Consider the following 23141-nt stretch of genomic DNA (forward strand, 5'->3'; position numbering starts at 1 on the left):
GTTTGTTTACTTCCGGCTGCAAATGGGGCCGGGGCTGGGGTTGGGTGCGTCCGCAGCCGCGATGGGGGAGGCGGAGGAGGACGTCCCCGGTGAGTGACGTGGGGGGAGTTGGTTCAGCCCGGTGCGGACTCGTCCATTCTACTCCCACCCCCCCGCCGCGTGTGCACCGTTGGTCCGTCCGGAACGGGGGGCGCCTGGGGCTGGGCTGGCGGGGAGTTGGGAGCACGTGGGGCCCTGCCCTCTCCCCGTTTGTTCCGGGGGACGGTTCTGAGTGACGTGGTAGAACGCGGGGGGCGGGGCATGGGGGGCTGCCACGTGCTGCCTGAGGGCCCCTCTGCGGCTCCTGCACACGTACCTGTGCATTCCCGGCAAGCGTTGGCGGGTCTTGGTCGCTATTCCCCCGTGTCCTGCCTAGGGTTGTCAGCCCTCTAGGTTTGCCCTGGGGTCTCCAGGAATGAGGTCGAAATCTCCAGGAGACTGCTGAGTCACCTGGGAGAGAAATGATAGTGTGTTCATTCACATAAATAATGACTAAAATGAATAATTAAAAAAATGTTGAATCTCATTTCTGCAGTAGTACAGTGGGTTTTAAAAATGTAATAGCCATGTGCATTTGCCTTCCTAATGTAAAAGTGATGCACCATAAACTCTAATTGATTGACGAAAGCCTGTAGGCGCGTTGGTGTTCGTGTTGTCGTGGGCATGCTGGTATTCGGGAAACCTCCCAGAATAGATTCATACAGAGTCAGCAACTTTAGTCCTGTCCCTGCTAGAGCACACTTAATAGCCCACTTTAAGAGCAGGGGGAAACTTTTTGCCTGGGCCCAAGCCTGATTCCTAGTCCTGGCCCTCACTAAGCTGGCCATTGACCTGACTGGGAAGGAGTCTCTGGCCCATTGACAACTCTTGGAGGGTGCACATGCACCCCCTGAGATCGGCTGTGCGCCCCCTGGAAGCACCAGCCACAGAACTGGAAGTGCCAGCTCGGTGATCTGCTGCTGGGAACTCTGCCCCCCGTTGGCAATCTGGTACCCCCCCAGACTTGGGAGGCACTGGTCTTGTTGGGGCTGTCTTTCTGTCCCTCCTCCATTTGTGACTCCCAGCAGAGCTTTGTTGGGCAGTGTTTGTCTACTGGCTCCTTGGACTCATTCAAGGTCTAGTGGGTGCCGGCCGCTAATCTCTGCTTGGTGTCTCCCCTTGGAGTGCTTGTTATGAACCTCTACTCCTTGCTACTGTCCCTGTTACTGCTTCAGTTGCCCCAAGAACTTTGTAGCCCCCTCTCACAGGGGACTAACCATTTCTCCGTGGGCCCAGGTCCCTAATTCTTTATGTACCAAATACACCTGGTCTCTGGAGCTGCTTGCAGATGTTCAAAAAAAAAAAAGCAAACCAAACTAAAAAACCACACACTTGACCAGAAGAAGCGCATTACTTCAACCTAGCTCTTCAGCGTCTGCATAGATTGGGTGCTTCCAGGGCTTTTTGTCACTTTTAGCTAAAGCTAATTCAATCAGCTGTTGCATAAAAGTGCCAAAAAAGCCCCACTAAAGTGCCTGGCCTATACAGATGTTGGGCAAGCCGGATCCAATGAAGGTGCTGCCTCTTTTGGGTGTGTGCGGGGCTTGGCAGGGGACTGCACTGAATTTAAGGTAAAGCACCGTTTTGTTTTGTTTTGTTTTGTTTTTGAACATCTGCAAGCAGCCTGGGTTCTACATATGCACAGAACAGCCTTAAAGAGAGCTTATGTAGTTGCTGGAGGATTCCTCCATACAGGAGAACTGTCAGTGGCATAGGATCACTGCAGCAGTTTTTATACTGTGCCCCTCTCAGCCACCAGTTTGGGGAGCGTGGGGGAGAAAAGAACTGACAAGGGCTTCCCAAACTTCTGAGGATCCACAGACATAAACCCTGCCCCAGGCCCTCACTCAGCTGGCCATCAACCTGACCAGGAAAGGGGTACTGGCCAATGGGACCCCCAGTGATTATGTTGCTGTCTTCCTGTCCCTTGTCCATATATGTCTCCAGGAAGAGTTTCACTGGATGGTGTCCATGGGCTCCTTGACTTCATTAGAGGGATGATAGGCACTGGCTGGTGTGCTCTGCTTGGTGTCTCCGCTTAGAGCATTTGTTACAAACTTCTGGCCCTCGCTCCTTTCCCTGTTATTCCTTTAGTTGTCCCAAGAACTCAGCTGGTTCATGCTCAGTAGCCCCCTCTATAAACAGAGGAGGTTAACTGTTTCTGTATGGGCCCAGGCCCATGGTTCTTTGTAAACCAAATAGGCCTGTCCCTTGTGTGCTCACATCTCCAGGTAGAGTATTGCCAAGCAGTGCCCACTGCCTGCTTGGACTCATTCAAGGAGCTGGACACTAGCTGCTGTACTCTGCTTGGTGCCCCCCCCCTCCCCCCCGCTTGGAGCACTAGTTACGAACCTTTGACCCATGCTCCATCCTTGTTTTGCTTTAGTTGCTTCAAGTATACAATTGCTATGCATTTAATAGCCCCTTCTAGTATCAGGGGGGCTAACCATTTCTTTGTGTGCCCAACGCTATGGTCCCCTACGTGTAACAAATAGGCCTGACATCCTGGAAAGGGGCAGGTTCCAGGAAGGAACCCAGGGCTTGTCCAGCCTCTCCCCCAGCTGCATGGTTGGGCCATTGGATGATATCACCCAACATTCCTCACCTGCCCTGCATGTGTGTCCTGGGCTATCTCTGCAGAAATCCCTGTGCTGCTCCAGCCAGCACTCTGAGGCCTACAGGTGGGTACTTGGGGGTCCTGGATCTCCTGGAGAATCCCTCAATGCCAGAGTGCAGGGTTCGCAGTGAATGCACCAGGCAGGCAGCCCTGAGGTTTCCCGAGGTCTGGTTTTGTCACTGCCCTCCTGGCTTGCCGTGGGCCCAGCCTTCACTTGGTGTTGCCCTGGCCCTGACTGTGGAAGGAAGAGCTGCATGTTTCCATCCAGCCTTGGTGTATGGGAAAGGTTTCACTGAGAAACCTTTGAAAAGTGCTTTGACATTTTCTAGTACGGAAGTATTCTTGACATGCAACCTGTTTAACAGGTGAAAAAAGGGGCTGGTGTTCCATGAGATCATTGAGCTCAGGATTTATGCTCTGTGAAACTGTGAGTGGCAGAGGTAGATTTGTGGTTTGGGGAGATTTTTTTTTTTTTTAATGTGCGGTATCTTAAAAGTAGATGTTGTTTGTGGGAGCCCTTGTTTACGAGGGCTTCGGAGCCTTGCTTGGGAGGGGCCCATTTTTAGAGCAAATGTATCATTTCAGATGAGTGAGGAAGAGTGGTCAGATATGGAGCCTGTGACCCCTTTACACTCTGTCTCATCCAATTTGGAAAACCTGTTTGAATTCAAGTGTAAATGTAAGTGAGAATTTTTGTCTCAACGTTTTATCAGGATGAGCCTTTTATTTTACTTTTTGGGGTCATTTTTTCCCCCTATGGTTTTATTTTTAAGGGGCAAAAGCATGCTTAAATGTGACAGTACACTGCAACTTTTAAAGGATAATAATAAAGAAATTGGTTATATTCTTAGGATGAAATATATCCTTAGGATCTATTAGTAAAGAAAAAGTGAACTTCAGGACTGGTAGGTAGTCTAGATGGAGTATAACTGAGATTAAACAAAGCCTAAAGGGAAATAGAAGAGGATAGGATTAATGGGAATCTCACATTTCAATGCATGAAATTGAACTAATGTTGAACTTATCTTATTTATATTTTAGAATCAGGTGCTGTTTTTACATTTGGAAAAAGCAAATTTGCTGAAAACATCCCAAGCAAGTTCTGGTTTAGAAATGATACGCCTTTGGCAATTTCCTGCGGTGATGAGCATACTGCCGTTATAACAGGTTAGTATTTACACAGAATCTGAAGAAAATGTTTACAATATGCATATGAAAATTTATTATTTTAGTTTCATTTTTGTGGTGACATCTAAGGGGGGAAAGTATTCTGTGGACAAAAGCAAATCTCACTGAAATGAGTGAGAGTTTCATAGCCTTGGGCTTTAACAGGTGTCCAACTAAGTGAGTCTTTAAAGCAAATTTTGCCCAGTTTGAAAAAAGAACACTGTGAGTATGGCAGTATCTAATAACCATTCTTACAAGTAAAAAGCAAAAGCTTACATAGTGAATATTGAAAGCCCCTAACTTATTGACTAAGCTGTTGAGGCATGTAGGGATGAAATCAGAAAGGTTGAACTGCGGTTGGAGTTGCATCCAGCAAGGGACGTGAAGTGATAACAAGAAAGGTTTCTACAAATTTGCCAGCAACAACTGGGCCGCGTCTCAGTACTGGGCCACAGAGGGTTGACTGCCAGACCGGAAGTGACCAGCATACTGCAGACTGACAGCCAACTCTTTTTTATAGTGAGTATAAAAAAAAAGGTTGGCTGCTGGTCCACGGTGTGCCGGTCACTTCTGGACTTCAGTGTGCCAGTCTGCAGTTTGCTGGTCCACAGTCACTTCTGGTCTGTGGTTTGCTGGTTCGCAGTCTAAAAAGGTTGGGAACCACTCCTGGGGAAGGCAACCTAGTGACAGAGTATGAGGAAAAGACTGAAGTGAAAAAGGCATTGAGCACTTCAGTCTTCACAGGCAGGGTCAACTCCCAGATGACTGCATCTGGCAGCACAGTTTGGGGAGGAGGCGAGCAGCTAACAGTAGCAAAATAATAGGCTAGCGATTATTTAGAAAAGATGGATGTGTGCAAAGTTTGGGATGGGACATGATGAACCTGAGGATGCTGAGGAAGTTGGCTGATGAGTTTGTAGAACTGCTGGCCATTGTCTTTGAAAACTCATGCTGATTGGAAGAGTTCCCAGATGATGGGGGAAAAAGGCAAATATAGTGCCCATCTTTAAAAAAGGGAAGAAGGAAGATCTAGGGAACTATAGACCAGCTTCACCTCAGTCCCTGGAAAGATCACGGTGCAGGGTCCTCAAGGAATCCATCTCTGAGCACTTGGAGGAGAAGAAGGTGATTAGGAACAGTCAGCATGGATTCACCACGGGCAAGTCATGCCTGCCCAACCTGATTATCTTCTATGGCAAGGCAACTGGCTTTGTGGATGTTGGGAAAGCAGTAGATGTGATATACCTTGACTTTAGCAAAGCTTTTGATAGAGTCTCCCACAACATTCTCACAAACAAGCTGAGGAGGTATGGGTGGCATGAATGGACTGTAAGGTGGATAGAAAAATGGCTGGATCAGTGGGATCAAAGGGTAGCAATCAGTAGCTCGATGTCTAATTGGCAGCCAGTATCAAATGCTCCAGCGGTCAGGCCTGGGGCTGATTTTCAATACCCTCAATCAGTGATCTGGAGGGTGGGATGGAGTACACTCTCAGCAAGTTTGTGCATGACACCAGGTTAGATGGAATAGTAGATATGCTGGAGGGTAGGGCTAGGATTCAGAGAGATCTTAACAAATTGGAGCATTAGACCAAAAGAAATCTCATGAGGTTCAGTAAGCACAAGTGTCAAGTCCTGCACTTAGGACAGAACAAGCCCATGCACCAGCACAGGCTGGGGGCTGACTGGCTGGGCAGCAGTTCTGCAGAAAAGGACGTGGAGGTTACAGGGGACAATAGGCTGAATATGAGCCAACAGTGTGCCCTTGTTGCCAAGAAAGCTAACAGCACACTGGGCTGCCTTAGTAGAAGCATTGCCAGCAGATAGAGGGGAAGAATCACTTCCCTCAATTTGGCACCGGTGAGACCACATCTGTGTCCAGTTTTGCCCCCCCCCCACACAAACAGCAGAAAGGATGTGGACAAGTTGGAGAGAGTCCAGCAGAGGGCAACAAAAATGGTGAGGGGGCTGGGGCGCATGACTTATGAGGAGAAGCTGGGGGAACTGGGTTTATTCAGTTTGGAGAAGAGAAGACAGAGGGGATTTAATAACAGCCTTCAACTTCCTAAAGGGTGGTTACAAAGAAGATAGAGCTAGACTGTTCTCAGTGGTGGCAGATAACAGAACAAGGAACAATGTACACACATATGCACACACACATGCTCAGTGACTTGGTATAAGACTCAGTCAGTACTCCAGCATGTTTTGGAAATGCCTCTCTTCCTACTAGCTCACCTTTTTTCCTTTAGCATGCTTATATGGCAGTAGGTAAAACTTCACTTAAGAAAATGTTGGACAAGGTTTTCAGTGCATTCTGGTCTAGGAAGTAGGTTTCTGACTTCCTCAGTCTGTGAGGAGGATGAGGATTAATTTAGTTTCTTTGTACCCTATAAATGAGATAAAATGATTGAGCAATGATGCTGGATGAAGGGGAAGGAACTGTGGCAGTCTTACCAGAAGGCAAAGAGGGCTGAGAAAAAATCTGGGGCTTCCACCCTCTTCCTTCCTTTCTGCTACTATGTAGTATGTAATATTGGGCCTCACAGCCAACGTAAGCGACAGTGGATACCTTGCAAGCTTTGGAGGAAGGAACTTCTGATATGCACACTAATGCCAACCTTACTGAGGTGGGACCTGGAGAATGCTGACCGAATGATGACCCAGGAGCTCGTTTAGACCTAGCTAAATGTGATCTAGAAAAGCCGAGACATAGAACTTGTAGAGGAAAGGAAGGGAGTTCAGGTAGGGATTTTCACACACCGGTACATGTTTTTGTTGGTTTTTTTTAACTTTGTTCATGGGTGCTGAAGCTCCTTTCTGTTCCCTTCCTCTCTCTGTTAACAATAATGACCTAATGCACACAGGTAGGGAGCAAAGGGAATTAGCTTCTGAAATATCTGTTTTATTTTATCATGCTCTGGTAGTAAACAACCCCAAAGCTTTCCAAAACATGTATTTTTGGCAGGTTAGGTAGTTTCAGTCTCTAGCATCATGAATCAGTGCATTGTAAGCAGAAAAATACATTGAACCAATATATATGCATATAAATATAATAATCCTTTTGAGCAGTCCAGTAACAGGTCATTCAGACTACGTGATTCAATAATGTAAAGTAAAAGATAAAGCTAAACAAACAGAAAAATCAAAAATAGTGTCATAGTTTTTCTGGGCAAGTATTCAAGACCAAGAATAATTACTTGCATACTGTGTTTGGAGTTGGGGTGACAAGAGGTAAGGAGCTGCTTGTTGGCTCAAAGCTTTGGCTTTGTTTTGGTTTGCAGATCTAATCAGGATAACAGTTCTCTATTTGTAAAGTTAGGGTTTTTTCTGTTTTTGGCCTGGTTATCTCTTTTGTCTTCTTGTTAAAATGCTCAAGGAGGCATCGTTTAAACTTCCCATGTACGTGTCTAGAAAAGGCTGTGTTTTTTCCCCACCCCTTCCATGTTTTTCTGCAATGGCAACCTGTGGTACTGTCACAGTAAAGCAGGCTAGAAGCATGTGAGCCTGAGTGATCTTGAACAGTGGTTTCCGCTGAACCTTTGGTATTTTTTGAGGCAAGCATTAACTGGAATCACTAATTTCTGGGTTTGTCCCTACATGGGTCATCTAAGACACACCTGGCAATCTCTTCCCCTTCCACTTTTTATGGGTCCAAACTTTGAAAAGTGGCCATCTTGATGGAAGCTGTTGAACTGTTCTGAAGTAAATGACCCTGAGGAACATCTGACCCACTTGTAGCAAGGGGTCCCTACCCCAGCTGCTGGAAAGAAGTAAGGGCAACATTGCAGAGGGCAAGCTAGGGAGTACAGCAGAAAGACAATCTGCAGAGCTTGGGACAGAGACAGACCTGCTCAAGTTAAGGTTCAATGATGGGCCAACCGGCAGCCTAATGATGAGCAGGGCAGGGCAAGGCGCTAAAAAATGAACTCCAGTTCTCTAAAAGTAGCCTCCCAAATATGTTAATTTTGACATCAAGACATGGCAGGAAAGAGAATGAAGCCACATTGGGGAAGGTGGAGTAGGAGAATGAGCATAGTGTGGCTCCTAGGCTCTGCTGCAGCCATCCTTGGAGGCTCACTGTTGTACCACTTAACATTCCCATAAAAATTTCATAACATTTAGGAGTTTTTCCACTTCTTTTCTCTTGTTGTTAATTCCTTACCATGAAAACAGTGTGTATCTTCTTGTTTATCAGTGGCCTAAACTAAAATATGCTTGAGAAGCACCTCTTCTACATGTGCTGAAAGGAGAAGGAAGCAATAGACAAAAGAGATCTTGATCCCTAATCCTTTCAAGAAATTAGCCTGGAGCCTACAAAACAAGGCAGTGGAGATGACACATGCTGGAGTAAAAGCAGAAGGGCTAAGAGATGACTAGAGAAATACATGATGACATGCAGCTCCAACAGCCATGGCACTACATGGGCTATCAGACTGCTGCTCATCCCAGTTGCGCAGACCATGGTGTCAGCACAGCACCTTACAGTATAGCATCTACTGTTCAATCCCAAAGGAAACCAAGGAAGATTAACACAAATATGCCTATACAGGCACATGGATCTTTGATTAATTTAGCAGTAGCCAGGGCCTTGAACTTTCTTTTTATGTAGCTATAAACATTTTTGGATGTATGTTTATTGTTTCTTACTGTTCATGCATGTTTGTGAAAAATCATTATTTATTTACTTTGTGTAACAACACAATTCTGTGATTACCAATTTGGCACCCCCTCACCAGATTCGTAAGATGTCAACAGTTCATTTTAAAATTTGCATGCAAGCCAAGTACAGTTTATTCTCAAAGTAGCACAAATAAACACAAAACAGCACTCTGTGTGACGCTTATGACATGCTGTCAAAATAGGGTCCTGAGGCTTCTTTAAACAGAACAGAACTGTGATATGCTGTTGTAATTGCCTTTTGTTTCTCACTGTTCAAAATCAGCAAGCAGTCATTCCATTTTACTCTTCACTGTTCAGGCAATGCATCTCTCTTGCCTTCTCAAGTACTGTATTTTTTTGCTTACAACATGCCCTAGAATAAGATACACATCTTGTATTTGAAAGACAGAATGAAGGGGAAAAAAAGATCTTTCCTCTTTAGTAACTGAATAGCAGCAGCTAGAAAGCTGAGCCTGCTCATTGTTCTGGTCCCTGTGGATCATTTGCCACAACTTCTGTTTTCGTTGGGTCAAAGCTTAAGCAACAAAACCATATTTCTTTGCTTATACTGCACATTCTAATTTCTAGCCATTTTTGGGGGAGGGAAAGTGCATTCTGTATGCAAGAAAATATGATCTTATGTAAAATATGACACTCAGTTGCTATTGATTTATTTGGCTTTGATCTATTTGGCTTGCTGACATCCAGCCTTGCTTGAGGCATCTCTAGTGTCTACAGTACTATCTGACACCTGTTTTGCTGATAAGTAAAATCCTGCTTTGCTTCTGTATGGGTACTCACTTTATAGCGTTTGAGCCGAAGAAGTGCAGGATATGTTGAGTTTCCAAGGATCCCAGTTGTTGCAATTCTGCTTATTTGAATACTCTGAGGAAAAAAATGCCCCTGCTTGCAGCTTTACAAAGTCCTATGTTCATACAGTTGTATTTAACCTATAGTTTCCCTACCCCTTCCATAGTCAGAAACATCCCTGCTTACTCCTTTATTCCGTAATTATGTGTGTACCCAAAAGCAATATTATGGAAGGTAAGGTAGAATTGAAATATTCATCTACCATATTACTGGAATATATAATTCCTCTTACTTCACATTGCCCTGAGTCACACTTTTATACATCACAGCATATGTAATGGTCTGTTATCCTTGAATGACAGGTGGTAACAAATCTGCAGGAAGTGCAATTAATTGTTAGTCCAATGACCAAAAGCAGCTTGGGGCTGCAGTGTTCCAGGTTATGATCACCACCTGCTTTTCCTGTCGAAGCAGCTCTCATTTTGATGTATCTGCACTGGAGGACTAGATCAGCTCAGTACACTATTGCAAGAATGTGGTCTTCCACAAGGCAGACATTCTGCAGCCAGTGCTGATCATCCTGGATCGTTTCATGGTGTAATTCCACCTCTCAGTACTTATTTTGTAGGCTCAGATGTATTGCCTTGCTGTTGATCACTGGTTAGTCTTCATCTGCTGCAACCAGCAATTTTAAGGCATCATCCACGGTTACATTTTCTTATTTTCTGTGGCAGTTGGGATGCCAGAAATACAGAATAATCAACCACACATTGTGTTGCACATGTGAGCTCAATTGTATGTATGATATGTGGTGTATTATGTTTGCAATTCCCAGATTGGGGTATAGAGGTAGCTCTCTTGTGATGTAGAAAGCATTGGGAAATCCCATGATTCAGTTTTGTTAATTGCCAGCTGTGGCTTTTTTCCACCTTCCTGTGCAGCATCAGGACATTGGCCACAGGTAGGACTGGAGGGAGGGATGAGATTGATTTGAGTCCACTAATGCTCCTACAGATGCTTAGAAAGCCCAGAGGTTCCTAGCTAAAGGGTCTTGCTCTTCTGCTCAGGGTTGTATTAGTCACCACATTTGGGGGCTGGAAAGAATTTTTCCTTTAGGTTGAATTGTCACAGATTGGGGATTTTTGCCTTCTGCTGCAGTGTGGACTGTTGCCCATTTCTTCTTCTTTTGAGCATGCATTAGCCAATTATTCTTACATTATTGCAATGGCAGGATACGGACAGGTATGTTGCAGGGTGTTCTTGGTATTTCTGTTATTGTTCCTTGTGGTTGCGTATGAGGGTTTGAAGTGGCAATTTTGGGGGTTCCTTGGGTAAATGATTGCCTGTGAATGTAGAGAACACCTTGATGGCCTAGGAGACCCCCTTCACACTCACAGTTCCAATGAAGTCATGCAGGTACTCCATAATACGCCACAAAAAAATCCTGTAAGGTAAATTGTGGGATATAGGAGACTTTTTGGATCCCTAAAAAAACTTACATGCTGCATTGTGATAACTCCACAGTTACAACAGAAAGGAAGGAAGGAAGAAAGGAAGAGAACACAGCTCTAGATGATGTTGTCACTGATTCTCCACCGAGCCAAAGTTACTTTTGGGGTTTGCTATGTGGCATGCTGAGAGATTCTCCTAAATTAGAGTTGCCATTGTGGTGTCTAGCTAGTAGAAAAAAACCTGTAGCCAGTGCAAAGTTGTGCTAAGTTTCATTGTTTTCATATCTATGTTATAATATTCGATACAAATTAAATTTTGATGTATCTTCCATTATATTTCAGCTAAGGTTGTGTCAGTAAGCGAGCGACTGACTTGGAGAGCCCTCAGTTGTTCACAGTTGGAACAGACAGTGGCTAAGAATTAGCATTGACAAGAGCTGTGGGCTGGTCCCTGTCAGACAATGGTACATTTACACTTCAAGGAAGGGCCCGTCCAATACCTAGATACTATTTCGCACTGAGGAGAAATTACCTGAGGGTCTGATACTGAATTAGAGAGTCTCCATATATTCTCTTTGCCTTAGTTGGATTGGGAATTCTGATTTGGTAAGCCAGCACTTTTGGGGGTCTGGAAGTTACTGTGAACAGCCCTGGCATGTTAGAACAATGCAGGTAAGGGAAGTCAGCAAGCCGGATCCGTAACTTCAGGATAAGGATTGGCTCTAAGGGCTGGGGTGCGAAGCAGGGCTGGGTGTGATCCATGGCAAGTAACTCTGGACACAAGCCGGGCCCTTCCTATATAGTGTGAGCCCCCGTAGAAATGAAGGGGTGACTTATATTAATAGCCAGACTAGCAGGGGTACTTAAGCCCCCCCCGAAGAGTATGGCTTGGTCCTCAGTCTTCCCATGTGCAATGCAGGAACCGAGTCCTGCAGCCAAGGAGGCTGGGAAAAGAAGCTGACAGGGAGCTACAGGAGGTGCTGATGCACAGGGTCAGAGCCCAGAGTTGAATTTAGACCTTCAACGCTGGCCAAGAAGTGCATCCTTGGTTTTAAGATGTAGGGTAAGAACAGGTCTTGCCCTGGTATTTTTTTGTGTTCGTTTACTCGTATGTTTTTGTCTGTACCTCAGTATGTGGTTACTGGGATTTTTGTTCTGTTTTTATAATATGTCCGTTTGTGGTTTGTCTCCTTACTGGTTGCCTCTGGAAGGAGTGACTTCTGGACAGATGATATTCCAGGGTAACCCTCTCCATGGAAAGGGGGGCCTATAATTTCTTTCATAACCCAAAAGTGAGGGATCATTTGCAGCCAGCAGAGATCCATCACTGCAGCTACAGAGTCTGGTGTAAAGGCAGAGGACCTGAGGTGCTGGGGTAGGGAGCTATCTTCAGGCAACCTCCTTCTGTTCCTCAGGCAAAGCGGCAGCGCAGTGTAGAGGAACTCAGGTCTCTGTGGACAAGTTTGTGACATACATCTACCATGGTGTTTTTAAAACTAGTCCATTATTTTACTATTACTTTAAACAATTTATGTAAAATAAAGAATATTTGATTTTTTTTTCCTTATGCCTTCCAACTACAGAAAGTTTTAATAAATTGTGTGCCATAACAAATAGTCATCTTTTAATTATTATTTTGTATGGCTATAACCCTGCTGTATATTCAAACGTTTTATGAATGCTCATTGGTGTTTTCTTTTTCCCCTCTAGGAAATGGTAAACTTTACATGTTTGGCAGTAACAATTGGGGCCAGTTAGGACTAGGATTAAAGAATACTGTCAACAAACCAACATGTGTAAAAGGTTTGTTTTATTTCTTCTTTGGCATTTTGAAAGATAATCTGAACATTAAAAAGTGCTTTTTATAGTATATTATCTGTATCCAAATCAAATACAAATACTTGGCATTCCACCATCTCAGGAGTCTGGGTCTTGTGGAGTTAGAGGGCTTTGCAAGGCATGTAAAATCCAAATATCCTTTTGGCCATTTCTGAGGAGTCCCATTCAGTGTTTTCTTTTTCTGTCCAACTTTTATGCAGGGAATTTTTTTTATGCAGGGGAATTTAGCAGACTCCTGATTTCTGAAATGCTGTCTGTTCTCGCTTTGCACGTTATACTAGACAAGCATCATCTTTCCAAATGCAAACCCTGATGGAGAGACCTTCTGACTACCTTTTCTAGAAATTCTTGAGCAAGAAAAAGAAATAACTGAACCAGCAGAAAAAATGTCATTAATGCCTTTATCCAGCTACACCACACATATCATTACAGAGAGGGAATAAATACATACTCATACTTTTGTGTCAGTTTTTATTTCATCACAGCTAGTTTTAACTTCTCAAACATAATCAATCATCTTTCCCAATCAGAAATAATTCTGGCAGTTAACTTTTGTACAACTTGCTCTTCCTTCTCCACCCTCATAAAGTCTCGCTCGTTCTCTGCTTTGTCAGGGTTGAGTGCAGGAGAAAATGAATCAATTGATGAATGGAGTTGTGGGTGTTTTCATAGTGGGTGAATGAACATGGTGGTGAGAAACAATAAGAAGGGTGATCAGACATGAAAAGAGCAGATGTTAGGAAGAAGGCATTGAGTATTTTTCTCTATTTGTGAAATGGGGGGGGGAATTGCTGGAGGGGAATAGGTATTCAGATGTGAAAATAGGGCAGCATGTTCCCCATCACATGTAAGGTGTGTATTTTTGAGGGAACAGGAGTATGCTAGTATAGAGTGAGACAACACAATGGATGGGTTATAAGGGTACAAAACAAAGGAGAAGCAAGAGAGATGATTAGCAATATTATTTAAGTAATGACACTGGAGAAAATGGCAACCACATAATTGGCAGCATAACTTACTACATTCTGGTGAGTATTCTATAGCATAAACAGTAAGTGTGTGGTTTTTGGTTGCATGTGACCTCTTGCAGTTAACTTTAGTTGGTTAAAAATCTTCAGTGGATTCCTCTATTTTTGTTTAATTAGTGAAAATGTGATATTTTTCATTAATGTGAGGGGTACGTTCAGTGTTAGTTTAGAATTTTCAGCTTATTTTCTAATTTTACATAGTGCTGGTACAAACAGGAAATGATCAGTCGGCTAGACTGAAGAGGGTGATTTGGAATGCCTATCAACCTATTGTAAACTTATTTTCATGCTTTAATTCATAGCTTTAAAACCAGAAAAAGTGAAACTTGCTGCTTGTGGAAGAAACCATACTTTAGTTTACACAGGTATGTAAGCCACATCATTTATGTACAAGATAAATACTTAAGGTGAGAGTATGTTCGTGATATCATGCATATTTCCAGTTCCTTCGAGCGTTTAGTGAAAAACTCTGGCTGCTAATAATTCAACCATTTCTTAGGTGTTCAATGCTTTGAATGTTTAAAATATATTTTCCATGCTATGATGTTAATAAATTAATTTTATATAAGAATTTGCTAGCAATAGCCAGTTTGAAGAATTTCTTCCTGCTTAGTTTGAATGTGAGGGTAACAATATCCAGCACGTTATTTAATCTCAGGAAATGTTCAGATGTATACAACATACTGTTTTGAAGCTCTTATCAAGATTTAATAAAATTCAGTATACTCTATCTATTGCTGTTTTACCAAGGAAAATTTAAGCTCAAAAGATGGTGCTTTATTTTTGTATAGTATGGAAGGAGTTGATCCAAATTATTGTCATACTTTTAATATTAAGAAACCACCATCCTAGTGGCATAATTCTTGGGAGCTTACAGTGATGTTGGAAGAAGAATACTGGCATATTGAAGGGTTTCTCTGTGTTGGAGCTCATATAAACAGGACACTGTAAATTAGTCATATAACATAACAAAACATTGTAATAAGTGATTATATCAGACGGGAATTTACTACTTGAAACAGGTAGCTAGATAATTTTTAGGACCCCCACCCCGATAACATTTGTAGTTGTACATGTTAAAATATTCTGTGTATTTGTAACTGAGTTGGGATACAAGCTGATTAACTCTGCCATTAAAGAATGAATTGCTCCCCCTGCCCTGTTTACAGTGTTGTACAACTGGAAGCATGCATTCTAGGGCTTCTTTGCCTTTCTCTGAATTGTAAGGTGCTGTTTATTTCCGGAGAAAATATACTGGGTAGATTGACCGTTCATCCAGTCTAGCATGAGAACTCCTGTGTACTGTAATTAATTTGCAGATACGTTTATAAAAGAAGCTCTTCTGTGCAATACAGAAGTTTTTTGTTAAAACTAGTATTTGACTAAATGTTTTATAGCATACATAAATTGTGTGTGTGTATATATGTATGTACATATAAACTTTAATAGGATTTTACAGTGCATTGATAGTACATGACAGTGTTATGTTCAGAATTAAATATTGTTAAAAGACAGTAAGTGTGTATGTGTTTGTGCATGTGCATGCCTGCATAAAGGGTGGGATATAAATCTAAATATTAACAATAATCAAGTAAGCTTAATTTTCGGGGGTGGGGATTGGAAATTGAGCTGTTTCAAAATATGTGAAAGTAAATTGTGTATTACACGAGTATAACAAGGAATAGTCCAACCGACTAACTTAAGAATCAAATTCCTCACAAGAAAGCTACACATCACTACAGGAAAGATCCTGCTCTATGGAGAGAGACAGGTGAGGTTGATTCATCCTTGAGTCCCATATAAGCCTATGTCAAGGGTGTAACTGGTGTAGAGGCCTTCAACTAGATTCTACAGATGTCTGAATGTCACCTTTAGGATTTTTTTGTTATGATTTAAAATATTAAATTTCTGCTAGTATTATTAAATGCTCTTTATGTTGATGCAGGATAATAAACAAGTTAAATACACTCTTTAGTATGAAGCCATGACCTATAGAGGATGGCTATAACTTAGTCGGCACATTTTACAAATAACTGGGAAAGAAAACATGAGTAAATGAAAAGTGTATATTTAACAAGTGAATTGCTTGTGGAGCTCCTGCTGTGTGCTTGTGGAGCTCCTACTACAGGTCTGTAGGTGCTACCATAATGCAAAATTTTAAGAAGCAGCCAGGGAGAACTCACATAACTTAATTCACTTGTTAAATATACACTTTTTGTTTACATATGTTTTCTTTCCCAGTTATTTGTAAACGTGATGACTATATTATAGCCATTCTCTGTAGGTCATGGTCATGGCTGCATATTGGAGAGTGTATTTAACTTGTGTATTATCCTGCACCAATATAGAAACAAAAATTTGATAATATTTATCAGAAATGTAGTATTTTAAATTATAAAAAAAAAAATCCTGAGGGTGACATTCAGATTCTGTAGAATCTAAGTGAAAGCCTTCATACCACTTCCTCCCTTGACATAAGGTTATATGGGACTCGGAAGTAAATTGACCTTACCTGTCTCTCTCAGAATCTTTCCTGTAGTGATTTGTAGTTTTCTTGTGCCGAATTTGATAATTTGTCTTAAGTTAGTCAGTTGGACTATTCCTTGTGATACCTGTGTAATACACAACTTACTTTCATGTATTTTGAAACAGCTCAGTTTCTAATTTTCCCTCTCCCCCACCACCCAAGAAAAATTAATTTTACTTGATATACTTCCTGTGATTATATTTTAGTACATCTCGCAAAAGAACAAAATAATAAATTATAATTATTTTTATAACTTCAGATAAAAACAACCATGCAGATAGATAAAGGTCAAAGTTTCTTTTAATGTTTGCACCTGACAGCTTACTTGACTTCTTGCTATCAGGTTTCTGCTCCTCTTTGGCTAGAAACAGATGTTGCCAAATGAAGCAGATAAGCTATACTGGGATGTGTCCTGGCATAGCTCATCCACTTCTTTGGCCATTTGTCTGCCCATTGGTCTTATTAGACAATGCATGATGTGCTCTGGGGTGCATCTCTGGACATGGGGAACCCCAACTTTCCACGATTCTAGACATGCACCCAGGAGATCGCTGGGGCATGTCTCTGGAACCAGGGACCCTCAGCTTCCTGTGCTTTGAGATGCACCCTGGAGATTCTGGGAGCATGTCTCTGGAAATTGGGAAAGTCAGGCATGTGCTTCTATGGTGGCTGGAGAATGCAGGCAGTGGGGGGCTGCCCATGCTCTCCCACCATAAAGAGATTGACTTCTGTGGCAATAAAGTGGCACAAATTATTACTACCTTTTGTCACTGCTACATATTTGGGCATTTGTGGCATGACAAAGGGTAAGGAGATCTATTTGCTTTCATTTTGTGCCACCATAAAATTTTTATGGCCACACAAAGGCAACAAGAGGGGACATTAATTTCTACTCTATCAGAATAGAACAACTTTACCCCAGTTTGGACTAATTACCAGAGGAATCGGTCCTTGGTCTTGTTTACCTATAGATACATTTGGCAACCTGGACTTCCCAGGAGTTACTTCATTGTCACAGGGTGCTAAGGCAATTCTGGTCTTTTAAGAACAGAAGCAGCCTAGCTAGAGAGCCCTGTGAGCTGAGGCAGAGCTCCACAGCTGCAGATTGCCTAGACAGCAGGCTAGTGAGGGAGTTAGCTGGCATCTACACCCATTCAGCTGAACAGAAGGAGGCAGGGCCCTGAGCGCGTATAAGCCCCAGGGCTGGGACTGGCAGAAGTTAGTTCTCTGGCAGCTGTCGGGGGAAGGAGCTCTTGCAGGAAAGAACTACTCAGAGATGTTTGACTGCCTGATCTGCTGCTGATATGACTGATAGAGCTCCAGGAGCTCATAAGGTCCCCAAGGCTAGGAGACACTCAATGCTTGGGGAGATGGTTGTCTTCTTAAGGAGACAGAGTGTGGCCTGCATCATTATTATTCTGTTATAGCCCAGGGACTTATATTAATGTTGATATTTGCACCACTGGACTGGGATGAGGCTAATAGGGGAGGTTTTGGAGCCACATATCTAGCCTCTAAGGTTTAGGGTGTCTCGTGAGGCACCGACTTGGAGTGGGACCCGACAAAGGATCCAAGAACACACAGGGTCTAGTGGCGTTTAACAGGACCATGGCCACACAGAAACTTGTGGGCAGCCTCCCTACTTACTATCTTAACCAACAAGTCGTGGCAGGCGAGATTAGAAGGCACCAGCAGGGCAAAGCTAGCACAGTGATGGAGCCCTAGGGCCATCATGGCCATCCCTGAGGACCCCATGATATCTCATTTGTCTACAGACCTTTCATACCAGGATTATGTCAATGTAGCTCCATTTCGGTTGCGGGCTACAGGAACTACAGAATATATATTTAATTAGTTCCTTTACTTTTGAAGTCTTTCTTAAATGCATAGAAAATCATTAGAATTTCCCTACTCTCCAATATATAGGGAAGTCGCTTGCTTAGTTAAAATAAAGATTCCTAATGCTAGCTGTAGAATATTTTAGAGTAACAGCCCAAATTTTTTGCATAACATTTTTCTGTTGAAGAAAAATTAAGCTGAATTGCTCTGATTTCCCTGATTTGATGTTGCTGTGGATGTATATTACATGTGCATGTTACATTTGTGTTTCTATGTGCAGAACAAGGAAATGTATATGCTGCTGGAGGTAACAGTGAAGGGCAGTTGGGATTAGGTGACATGGAGGAAAGAAGCACGTTTCATCTAGTTAGTTTTTTTACCAACCGGTACAAGATCAGACAGCTGGCAGCTGGATCGTACATCTCAGCAGCATTAACTGGTGAGTGAATAACAACAACTCATAAATTAAAAATGAGGTTTGTTTTTTTTTTTAGCCTTAGGCAGTATGACTTATCCCTCAACATCCCTGCGATGGAGACTTGATAAGTCTGTATGACTGTACTACTTTTAGTCACCTGCTGCTAGGCGTCTTTTCTGTCTTCAATCTCGTCCTGACCTACCAAACCTTTTAGCAGCCATTTTCAGTGCATGACTGGAATTAAATGGTCTGAACTGAGGCTGTAATTCCTGTGGATAGCCAACCAGTAGAAAATGTAGTAAGGTATTTGCTGCACTGTTTGTCTTCCTGCCAGTGACTAAGACTCTCCTGAGATTTGCTAAGCAATCCTGAACATCTGTAGGTCCAAACAGTTTTTCAGGGGCTGCTTCAGGTAGAGATTGTTTCATGCAGAGATACCTTTCCACAACTGGGAAGTGCTATTCAAAGAAAGCTCCATGCTATCTAGAGATTAGCACACCATTTTGTTGATTCATTCACTCCCTGATGCCCTCACTGGTTTCTTCAGGGGTGAGACTTTATCTGAGACAAGCAGGAGAATGTCTACTATAAGCAATGTGACAGAGACAGAATAAAGTTAGGAGTTTGAAAGGGGACAGGATCTGAGTGGGGGTAGGTTAGGCTGAGGGAGTGGGAAGCATTGGGGGTAGGTCAAAACTCTGAGAATCCAGTTGAAAGGAAGAAGAAATGGGATTCCTGTTACTACATAAAGTGGGGGTGGGAGAATTATCCTGAAAGTTACTAGTAAGAATGGGAGTAAATTTTTTGTCTAATGTGAACCGAGTTAAAACCAAACCCCTGTTTATATAAGCAATATTTACATTTCTTTGTGGCTTCCAATCAGAAGCACTTTGCAAACTATGTCGGCCACTTATAGCAGAATGATTTTTGAAGTCTGAGAACAGCCAGAATTCAGGATACCTCAAAACCAGGCAGCAGGGTCAGGGACACAAAGGTACCCCTTAAATCCTCTGAAAGGTGCCTGGAAATATTTAGTAACCACATCAGGCCACAGATGGCAATGTTGAAAATTATGTCAGGAACGTTTATTCAATAAAAAATAAGGGTGAGGACATGAGAGTCAAATTGATGGATGCCTGTGTACTGAAGTTCTGGTGAAGTTTTAACTGGGTTCACATTCTGTCTCTCTCTTTTAGAGGATGGACAGCTTTTTATGTGGGGCGACAACTCTGAAGGTCAGATTGGCATGGCACATGAAGCCAATGCGTGTGTTCCTTGTCAAGTGGACATTGGAAAACCTGTTTCCTGGGTCTCGTGTGGATATTATCACTCTGCCTTAGTAACAAGTAAGAGAATTAATATGCTACTTAATAGAGCTATGCCAGTAGTTTCCAAACTGTGGGCCTTATTTTTTATTTATTTTTTACTTACTAAGTTGCGCTGAAAATTGCTGACAGTTACGGGTGCACCGATACATTGGTCCAATATCAGATTGGTACCGATATAAAGAAAATTGTCTGATATTGACCTGATGGAGCTGATAATTTGGCTGATAAATGTCCATGCTGTGTGCAGCCACAGCACAACATGGAGCAGAGCCAGCAGCATAGAGAGTTGCCTCCAGCTGGTAAGTCGGAAAGAGAGGAGGGAGGGAAGGGGTATGGGTGGGAGGACTAGATTAATGCCCCCTGCGGTGAAGGAAGGGGGTAGGGACAAGCACTGCCCAGCTGGGGGGAGGGGGGGTGCAGAACAGCGGTGTGGCTCATGGGGGGGGCAGCTCCCACCACTGCTTGCACCCTGGGAGGGCATGGGGGCGTGTGCCCCCGGATCTGTCCCAGATGCGGCACAGGTCAGGCAGCAGCTGTGGGGTGTGCCAGAGCCCGTGCAGCATGGGGCTTTTCTTTCTGGGGACTGGGCTTGAAGTGGTCCACCCCAAATTTCGCTGCAGCTCCACTTCCAGCCCTATGCTATCACTGGTGCAGCCTGGCTTTTTCCAGCGCTTGGATGGAGGTGGAGCATCTAATCAGGGTTGTGCCAGGCAGCGGGCAGTGGTGTAGGGCTTGGAGCATAGATTCATAGATGTAGGGTTGGAAGGGACCTTGTAGATCATCAAGTCCAACCCCCTGCCCTGGGCAGGAGAGAAAGACTGGGCTCAAATGACCCCAGCCAGGTAGGCATCAAGCCTCTTCTTAAAGACCCCCAGGGTAGGAGCCATTACCACTTCCCTTGGAAGTTGGTTCCAGATCCTAGCCACCCTGACTGTGTAGTAGTACTCTCTAACAACTCCCTAACAACTTGTGGCTGTTATTCCTTGTTACCCTGGGGTGTGCTAGGGGGAACAAGGTCTCTTCCAAACCCTGCTGGTCCCCCTAGTAAGTTGATAGATGGCCACCAGGTCCCCCCTCAGCCTTCTCTTGTGAAGGCTGAACAGGTTCAGGTCCCATAGCCTCTCTTCTTAGGGTCTGCCTTGGTGTCCCTGGATCATGCTGGTGACCCTCGTCTGGACCCTATCAATGCTGTCCACATCCCTTCTGAAGTGTGGCGCCCAGAACTGAATGCAGTACTCCAGCTGCGGCCTGACCAGTGTCACACAGAGGGGGAGGATCACCTCCTTGTCCCTGCTTGAGATGCATCTGTGGATGCATGACAAGGTACGGTTAGCCCTACTTACCATGACCTCGCATTGTCAGCCCATGTTCATCTTGGTGCTCAATAATGACTCCAAGATCTCTTTCTGCCACTGTGCTCTCGAGAAGGGAGTTTCCCAGCTTATAAGTGTGCTGCTGGTTCCTACTGCCCAAGTGCAGCACCCTGTACTTGTCAGTATTGAAACCCATCCTGTTTTTTTAGCCCACCCCTGTAACCTGTCCAGGTCCTGCTATAATCTGCCTTTCCCTACTAGCGTGCCCACCTCACCCCAAAACTTGGTATAATCAGCAAATTTAAACAGGTTGCTTTTCACCCCATCGTCCAAGTCACTAATAAAGAAATTGAACAGTGCAGGCCCAGGGACCGAGCCCTGGAGGACTCCACTGCGCACTTCCCTCCAGGTCGAAAAAGACCCGTCCACCAATACCCTCTGAGTACGACCCTTCAGCCCATTTGCAGTCCATCTGACTATGTCGGCATCAATACCACAGTCACATTAATGAGAATGGGGTGGGAAACAGTTCATCGCTTGCTGGAATTCACCATCCAGTGCAGGGTGTCAAGGGCCTGCAGCAAGGCGGTAGCCCTAGACTTCAAGAGGGCCAGCTTCAATGAGTTGAGAAGATTAGCGGGAGAGACACTGGGGTTCTCAAGAACAGGGGAACTCAGTGCCCAAGATGAGTGGTCGTTCCTTAAGGAGACGATACTCAGGGCCCAAGGGTTGACAATCCCAACAAGAAGCAAGGGGGACAAGAGTGCCCGAAAGACCCCCTGGCTCACCAAGGGTGTCTGGGAATGCAAGGTTGCCAAAAAGGCGGTGTACAACCGGTGGAAGTGGGGTGCTGTCTCCAAAGAGGAGTATACCTCCTCTGCTCGGGCCTGTAGGGGGGTTGTTAGGAAAGCTAAGGCGAACATAGAGCTAGGACTTGTGTCCAAGATCAAAGATAATAAAAAGTCCTTTTTCAAATATATAGGGAGGATGAAGAAGGCACTGGGAAATGTGGGGCCCCTGCAAGATCCTCCAGGCAATCTGGTGGTTGCGCCAGAGGAGAAAGCAGACTTCTTTAACCAATTCTTCACCTCCATTTTCTTGTGCAGGGACTGGGACTTCCCCACTGTGATGCAAGACGGACTCAAGGGGAATGCTTCCAGACCTCAGACTGGAGAGGACTGGGTTAGAGAGCTTCTGGAGGGGCTGGACGTGTTCAGATCAGCGGGTCCAGATGCTCTCCACCCCAGAGTGTTGAGGGAACTAGCAGGGGTTATTGCAGGGCCCTTGGCACGGCTTTACAAGCGCTTGTGGTGCTTGGGCCAGGTGCCAGATGATTGGAAGACAGCCAACATGGTCCTCATCTTTAAAAAAGGGAGGAGGGAGGACCTGGGCAACTATAGGCCCGTCAGTCTTACCTCAATCCTAGGGAAACTCTTTGAGAAGATCATCAAGGAGCACATCTGCGATGGGCCGGCTTCAGGGGTGATGCTCAAGGGCAACCAGCACGGTTTCATTTGGGGCAGGTCATGTCAGACCAACCTGATTGCCTTTTATGATCAGGTCACAAAAGCATCGGACACAGGTGTCGCCATGGACGTAGTCTTTCTGGACTTCAGCAAGGCCTTTGACACCATCTCTCACCCCATCCTCATTAAAAAACTAGGCGACTGTGGCATTGATGCCTACACAGTCAGATGGATTGCAGATTGGTTGAAGGGTCATACTCAGAGGGTGGTGGTGGACGGGTCATATTTGACCTGGGGAACGGTGGGCAGCAGAGTCCCCCAGGGCTCAGTCCTTGGGCCCACGTTATTCAATCTCTTTATCAGCGATTTGGACGATGGGGTGAAAAGCAACCTGTTTAAATTTGTGGATGATACCAAAATTTGGGGTGAGGTGAGCACACTAGTAGGGAGGGAAAGACTGTAGCAAGACATGGATAGGTTACAGGGGTGGGCTAACAAAAACAGGATGCATTTCACTACTGACAAGTGCATGGTGCTGCACTTGGGCAGTAGTAACCAGCAGCACACTTTTATAAGATAGGAAACTCCCTTCTTGAGAGCAC

The 23141-nt window shown here is 44.2% G+C and overlaps 1 protein-coding gene across 3 annotated transcripts in view; it reads left to right on the forward strand.

The window, feature by feature from the left end:
- Nucleotides 1-23141, forward strand: part of RPGR (retinitis pigmentosa GTPase regulator) — an 88869-nt gene continuing 65728 nt past the window's right edge. For 2 of the 3 annotated variants that reach the window (XM_019529106.1, XM_019529107.1), the window contains exons 1-6: nt 1-89; nt 3737-3862; nt 12492-12584; nt 13951-14013; nt 18295-18453; nt 19629-19778. In XM_019529106.1, the coding sequence (XP_019384651.1) occupies nt 23-89; nt 3737-3862; nt 12492-12584; nt 13951-14013; nt 18295-18453; nt 19629-19778 (658 nt within the window). In that variant the 5' untranslated portion in view covers nt 1-22. Of the gene's footprint in view, nt 90-3280; nt 3375-3736; nt 3863-12491; nt 12585-13950; nt 14014-18294; nt 18454-19628; nt 19779-23141 lie in introns of all 3 variants that reach the window. The other variant, XM_019529108.1, reaches the window with a different exon arrangement.

This window comes from Crocodylus porosus, unplaced genomic scaffold (genome assembly GCF_001723895.1).
Source record: "Crocodylus porosus isolate Cpor-Errol unplaced genomic scaffold, CroPor_comp1, whole genome shotgun sequence".
NCBI lineage: Eukaryota > Metazoa > Chordata > Crocodylia > Crocodylidae > Crocodylus > Crocodylus porosus.